Below are 7,037 nucleotides of genomic sequence, written 5' to 3'. Positions count from 1 at the left end.
TAGGATGGATCTGTTATGCTACAAGTGACTTCCTGCATCTGATTACAAAAAGGATTCTCAGTTTGAAGCCTGATCTGTTTTACCTGGAGCAGTTTATTTCTTGGTTACACTAAAATAACCACATTTGAGTCTTGAAAAAGTACTTTACAAAATTCTAGAAAACAGTAAAAAATGCTTTTCTTGGTTTGCAGTTGTTATCTGCTATTTGCAGCGCTCTTACTCAAGGTGCTTAAATTTATTTTCCTTCTTTTAGTTGCATGATTTTTTTCTCATATTTATGTCTTACTTCCTACTTTTCTTGTTTCTGACACCCAATTTTGTGAAATTTTAGTGATATATAGATTTTAGAACTGTGATTTTGTTTTAACAAGTTGGAGTCTATTGCAGCTTGAAAAAACTATGAAAAGTCTGTTTATTCAGTCCAACTTTGATGTCTAAAGTTACTTGATAGCATCCTTCTAACAGGGCAGATGAGATTACAATTGGAAACTCATCAAAGGAATTTGATACCTCTCTTGGTCCTGGACATTACTGTTAGCTGTCCTCAGCTTCTGAAGTAGAATTGGTGCCTGAGTAAAGGTGCAAGCTCTTTTTCAGCTGGGAAAAGCAATAAAATTAATTCTGCTGGAATGGATGAAAAAACCGATCACCCAGCAGCTAAACCTGAAGAAGAAATAAGTGTAAGTAGGTGACTTCAGCGTTCTTGATTTCATACTCTTCTTGACACTACTAGATCTCTTCTGATCCAATTCTCAAGTATTAAACTTTACACCTCAGTTTGATTCGTTATAACTTTCTGTTTTATCACTCAGTCTGAAAATGCCATCATATGTTTGTATACATTCAGATTGCTAGCAACATCTATTTTCAGCCAACGGAAATAACAGCAATGTCAGTGTGATAATAGGAAAAGCTTGTATCTGTGTCATGGAAGCACGTTTTTCCAACAAGAAATCAATTTCTAGGCAAGAAAGGCAACATTGAAGTAGGTAAAGTGTTTTGCTTTGCCCTGGGAAGGTACAGAAGGGAATTATTGCATAAGCATTAACTCATGACAAAGAAGCAATTAAATAATTCAGCGTATGGTGATAGTCAAATTGCAGTTTTAGCTGGAAACCAATTCTAGAGTACAAGCACTAAGCTGCAGTAGAGAGGAAAGCTGAATTAGGAATTACAATCCTTATTGAAGGAAGGGAAGAGCTTAACTTTGCCTTTGTTTTTCTTACAATAACGCGTTTGTGGTAAGCTAATATGACCTAGGGAAGTAAATAAAATGTAGAGCATAGCATTCAATGTTCCTGTGAATCCCATGTAATAGAGAACTTTGCCATGCAAGTCTTGATACAGGAAGTGCATTTTTTAAAATAAGATTAGCATTGCGGTAGATGTAATGCAGGCACTAGTTGTTTCAGGTGTATACTTGTAGTCCAGTGATGTCAATCTTGAGCAGTCTTTAATGATCCTTGATAGGAACTTTGTATTTATTTTTTGAGAATAAATCTGTCTGGTTAGGTCTGCAGTTACAAAGATGAATGACATGGGAAAACATAAATATAAAATACTCTTTGGGGAACCTTGACGAAAGTGGCTCAAATTTCAGATGTCAGAACTGAGCATTCATTCAGCTGTCTCAAGCTGTCCTATTGAACACCTGAGCGTATAAGGGAACTTTACATGACAGGGTGGAGCTTTAAACAAACACATAGGCAATTTTGTTTTCATCCCTATACAGATTTATACCAAATAAGATTTTTTAAATTACAGAAGACAGGCAAATTGAATCCTTTTTGATACCATGCAAAACAAGTGCAGCTAATTACCTGGACAGAAGATATGAGTCTAAAATCTTCCAGTTCAGTGTTTTCACATTTTGTTTGATGAAGTTGTGAAGTGTACTACCAGATCTTATTACTCTACTTGTTATTACTTTGTACTCATTTTTCTTCTCAGCTTTGAATATTCTCCACTCTGAGGTCAAAGATTGCTAGCCATTGCATTTGACTACGGGACTGGCAGAATATTTGTGGTGATGTTGATTGCGCTCTCCGTGAGGATACACAAACACCTCTTATTGAAAGCATTACTAGGGTATCATAAAAAAAATTACTTTGGTGGAGACTTCTGAAGGTTTTTAAGTTTTTAAAAAGCTGGCCAACATCAGAATCAGAACAGATTTCCTGGGGCATTGTCCTGCTGACTTTTGAATATCTCCGGGGATGGAGGTTCCCTGACCTCTCAGGGCATGGCTCAGGTGCATGGCTGCCATGGTGAAATACGTCCTGCTCCCGCCAAGTCTAACTGGAATTTCCGCTGGTGCCCTGTGTGACTGTTGTGGCCGTCTCTTCACTGGGCATCAGTGAGAAAAGGGTGGCTCTGTTTTCTCCATAACCCACTTCAGGGAGGAAAATCTGTAATTAGATTTACTCATGCTGACTTTGCCTTCTTGTCTCCAGCTAAACAATCCCAGGGCTCTCAGCTTTTTGCTGTACATCACATCCTCCAGCCCCTCGCCTCTTGATGGCCATCCCCTGGAACCACTCCAGTTTATTGACATCTCTGTTATACTGATGGGCCCCAAACTGGGCACAGTACTTCAAATGTAGCTCTGCTAGTGTTGGGCAGAAGCAAACAATCACTTATTGTAGATTATTTCACAGTATTGCTTTTGCAAATGTCGTAGTTATGCTTGGCATTTCCTGGGTGTCAAGCTCCATCAGCATATGGTTTTTGTAGGTACTGAATTAAACTTAGCATCCCACATTGATAACTTGGAATGCAGTTCTTAGCTGGTACTCCCTGACTTTCACAGTCTTCTCTCTCCTCAAGTGAAATATAGTTAGTACGGATGAAAAATTAATCTTGTGCTGACGCCTTTTTGTCTACAACAGGCCACACTCTTGCAGTGTACCTTCTGAGAGGCTTCAAAGCATGAAATAATGGCAAATAGCCTGGCAGCTTGTTGCACCCCTTCTCCTCTCTGCCTACCGCTTGTAGGTGTATGGAGGCTAAGAAAGGTCTGTTGAGCATAGGGAACAGCCAGATCTGCCCAAGTCAGGGTCTGTGCTGTTGTATGTGCCTCTGTTCTAGCATGGTTGTGAATTCCTCAGTGTATTTTTGTGGGCATAGAAGCGGATAGGTGATGGGACAAGGGTTTGTCCCTCAGCAGAGTGAGGCTGTCTGCACCTTGAGCAAATCATAGACCAGTTATCATTGGTCTTTGTAAGGGATTCTTGATTTGCATTGCTGAGAGATGATGTAACTCTGAGTAGGTCCTAGCCCACAAGTAGCATAACATCAGCTGTGAGATGGGGAGACCCACTTTGAAGATGTGCTTAAAATGAATCAAACTATTCAAAAGACAAGGAAAAAGATGCCTTTTTGTTTTGGTCTTCATCTATAAAATGGTGAAGTTCAGTTTCATCTTTGTATATGTGAGCACCTAAGCCAGCTCTTGTCTCAAAGGCTGTTTTGTGCTTCAGAGAAGACTTCCCACTAAAAGCCTTGCTGCCGATTGCTAACAGGTGTTTTGTCAACACCTGCAGTCACGGAGAGCCCACAACTTCCTAAGGCAGCTGCTTGAGAGCTGCCCTCTCACTAGCATCAACATGTTTTTGGAATATTTTTCCTGAGTGTTCCTTACTGATGTGACAATACTGTGTAACTTATGTGATAGTTGTGCCATAAGGAGGAAATTAAAAATTTTTTATAGTAATACCCAGTGTGCTTGGTCATTAATGTCCTAAGTGGTCCAGGAGCTTGCCAGCTAACCTCAGCATAGATGAGACAACGAATTGACTTGAGAAAAGGTGATGGAACCTCTCGCTGACCTCACAACAAAGTGTTGGACTGTCACAAGTGCTCTCCAAGGAGGAATTTTATGAAGTCCCAGAGCTTTCCCCAGCCAGCTCTTACTATGCCTGCAGCAACTGACAGACATTATTTGTATGCTTAAAAGTGCTGATTATCTCCTGCAGAGGAAAATGCCTGGGGTAGTGTCTGGTACAAACAGATTTTCCACAGCACAGCAAACTGTAGATAGATAAGAGACTTACAGGAAGCAGAAGCTGCAAATGCAGAAATGGTCACATAGTAATCTTTTGCACCTAGATATGATGGTCAGGTGATATTTTGAACCTAGCTTTAGAAATTTTGGGACCGCAAGTCAAAATAAATTGTCAAAGGGCTGGATATCCAGGCGATGACCTTGTCCAGGTCACATCCCACCAAGACTTGTGCTGTATTTGCCTGTTCACTGGAGGGGACTTCTCAGAGGGAGCTGGATGTGCAGGAGGGGGATGTCTGTACCCGCTACTCCTCATTCTGGAAGGAAGCGGAGACTATTTTCTGAGGAATGAATGGGTTGAGCCTGCTTGTATTGGTATAGTTCTGGTCTGATAAGAAAGTGGCTTTTTTCTTTGAACAGCAGTGACAGTTTGACCATGGGCAGGGAGGAAACATGTGGAAGATAGTGTGCATATGCCTTTCTCTTGGTTCTTTAGCAGGGAAATGACAAGCCGCAATATAGGAAAAAGAATCAACTGAATATCATGCTAACCTCTCCCGCCCACTTCACACAAAGGGAACGAATGGCTGAATGTGTGTCTGCTTCTGCACCAAGCTTGCATAAACGTAGCAACAGTTTGGGTCATGAGACACCTTGCTAGCTGATAATTCGGGTTGTGCAAGGTAATTGAGCATTGTCTACCCTTTGGACAAAAGAGGGCTAATTTACAGTAACGAGGGATGCACAAGGATGTCGTATGGTGACATATTATCCTAGGGTACACTGTGTTTTTATGTCCTTATGCGATAGGGACTGAATGTTATATCAGCAAGTGTCTGGAAGAAAAAGGTCTTCCTTTCTGAGTGGAGTTTTAAACTGCTATTAGGTTAATCATAGTTGTGTATATGCAGTAACAGACAAATATGTGTGGGAATCTGTTCTAGTCTTTGGTCAGTCAATTAGATAAGTTCCACATTTTTTGTTGTCTTTCACCTTATTTTAGGTAGCCAACATCTCAGTCCAAATGGTAGCTGCAGAAGATAAGTTGGCAAAGAGGATTCTGGCGAGGAAAAAACATGGCAAATTGAAATTGAAGAAAAAAGATAAGTTGCTGTTGAATTTTCAAAACAAAATAATTCTCTTTACCCTCATTCTGTTCATTTTAGGAGTTGTAACCTGGACATTACTGTGGCTCTTCATTGGTGAGTTGCTGAAAGCTCATGCCAGTTTCATACCTCACTGTCCCCAATAGTACTTTCAGTTGGGTTTAAGATCTCACTCGTCCTGAAGGCTGTTTTTAAAATAAACATGAAACTTACTTAAATGGGATCTGAAAGGCTTTTGGGTGTCTTTTGTTAAGACTTCAAATGGTTGAATTAACAAGTCATTATAAGAGCAGGCATAGCTGCTGGCTTTAGGAAGTGCGACCTTTTATTTTAAGTGTTATGCAAAACATTTTTTCACATGTGCTAGCTAATTGCACAGAACCGACAGTTCCTATGAACTTGATTCCTCAAAATTTGACTTCCACTGTGTTTCTTGGCCTGTTGAAGGCCAGGCAAGTCCTTTGTCTCTCATGCAGAATAGATTTAAAGAATTAAATTGGAGTAAAACATAGAAGGCAAATATTTATTTTAAGACTTATAAAAACATTGGACAAGACAAGAAATTATCACTTCTGTGGAGTGTTTCCTTCTCGCTTTATGTCTAAGCGGGCAGTAAAAGCTATGTTCTCCTCTTGAAACCTCCAGTGCAAATATTGCCTAAGATTCCTTAGGGATGCTCCAGAAGTTAGATGTTGCTATTGCCTTTGTTATGCTGGTTCATTTGTAAGGTGGTATCTTATCTTGCATTCAGGGAACAGGTGCTCATGTAATCTTGCTATTGTGGTACTCATCTAGAACAGTTCGGCTGTGAAAGCATAGTGTTCTTTCGGTAGTCCTCTCCACTGTAAGTCTGAATAATTTGGTTTAGAGTTTAATCGGGGAAAAAAACTCTTTTCTTTTCTTTAAAAAAAATGTAAAAAATGGAGGCTAACTGTCGTCTTCGTTTCTTGCAGTTCAGGCAGAAAACAAAGATGCATTGTATTTTGTTGGACTGTTTCGTGTTGCCAACATAGAGTTTCTCCCGGAATATAGGCAGAAGGAGTCAAAAGAATTCCTCTCTGTGGCACAGAATGTGCAGCATGTGGTAAGATGAGTGGGCTGCTTGGCTAGCAATAAGATCAGAGCTGTGAACGAGAGGTGCAACTTTCAGGTGCCATAGAGTCTGCTGTGGTGTTCTGCCTTTTATTCTTTCCTTTTTTTTTTTTTTCCCCCTCTTCCCACCCTCTTCCCACTTCTATTGGAAGGCTGTGTACAAAGGGTGGCTATCTGGAGGCAGGAAAGAACTGAGTGCTTTCAGCTTGTTAATCACAAACTGAGTTTTGAAAAGGTCCGTTTGACTTTTACATTTACTAAAAAAGTTACGTATTTCCCCCCACAAATTGGAGTCTACGAGTAGAACTCTACACAAACTTAATTGCCACTTTTGAGACATGAAACTGATGAAGTCTTTTGCATTTAAATTGGTATCTGCTGCCAGTCTTCTGCCTTAGAGCATCTATAATTACCCTAGAGCTCTCAACCATATTTACATTTCCGTTTCCTCTGATGCCAGGTATTCTAAAGACCATTATTCTTCCCAAACACCTTGTATCAGTCATAACAGAAATTACAGAGTGTTGCAGGCAGTTAAGGCTGCTCTAGAGTGGGAAGAAAGGCATGGGAATCTTGTTTAAGAGCAAATTTGACTTTAAAGACATTTGGTGTGTGGAGGAAAAAGACATTAATGCCAGGAAATACAGCACTGTCCACATAAGGTTTCAAGCAATAGTAAGAAAGCTGATAAGCAAACAAGAAAATAATAATAGCGTCAGGTGGAACCAAGAGATTTTTCAATAATTGCTAAGTCTTAGTCGTCCTATAATTTGAACTCCTGTTCCTGTTTTCCAAGTCTATCTCCGCCACCCCCACCCCCCAAAAAAAAAGCTGGA

The 7,037-nt window shown here is 40.1% G+C and overlaps 1 protein-coding gene across 1 annotated transcript in view; it reads left to right on the top strand.

Annotated features, from left to right (window-relative positions):
* The first annotated feature begins 593 nt into the window (after positions 1 to 593).
* The window catches only part of TMPRSS7 (transmembrane serine protease 7), a 34,547-nt gene continuing 28,103 nt past the window's right edge, over positions 594 to 7,037 (top strand). Inside the window, exons 1-3 of the mRNA XM_009941242.2 lie at positions 594 to 680; positions 5,007 to 5,205; positions 6,063 to 6,193. Of these exons, the coding sequence (XP_009939544.2) occupies positions 630 to 680; positions 5,007 to 5,205; positions 6,063 to 6,193 (381 nt within the window). The 5' untranslated portion in view covers positions 594 to 629. The remainder of the gene's footprint in view (positions 681 to 5,006; positions 5,206 to 6,062; positions 6,194 to 7,037) is intronic.

This window comes from Opisthocomus hoazin, chromosome 1, assembly GCF_030867145.1.
Source record: "Opisthocomus hoazin isolate bOpiHoa1 chromosome 1, bOpiHoa1.hap1, whole genome shotgun sequence".
In the NCBI taxonomy this organism is placed as follows: domain Eukaryota; kingdom Metazoa; phylum Chordata; class Aves; order Opisthocomiformes; family Opisthocomidae; genus Opisthocomus; species Opisthocomus hoazin.
The sequence above is the reverse complement of the archived record's forward strand: the minus strand, read 5'-3'. Positions and strand labels throughout refer to the sequence as shown.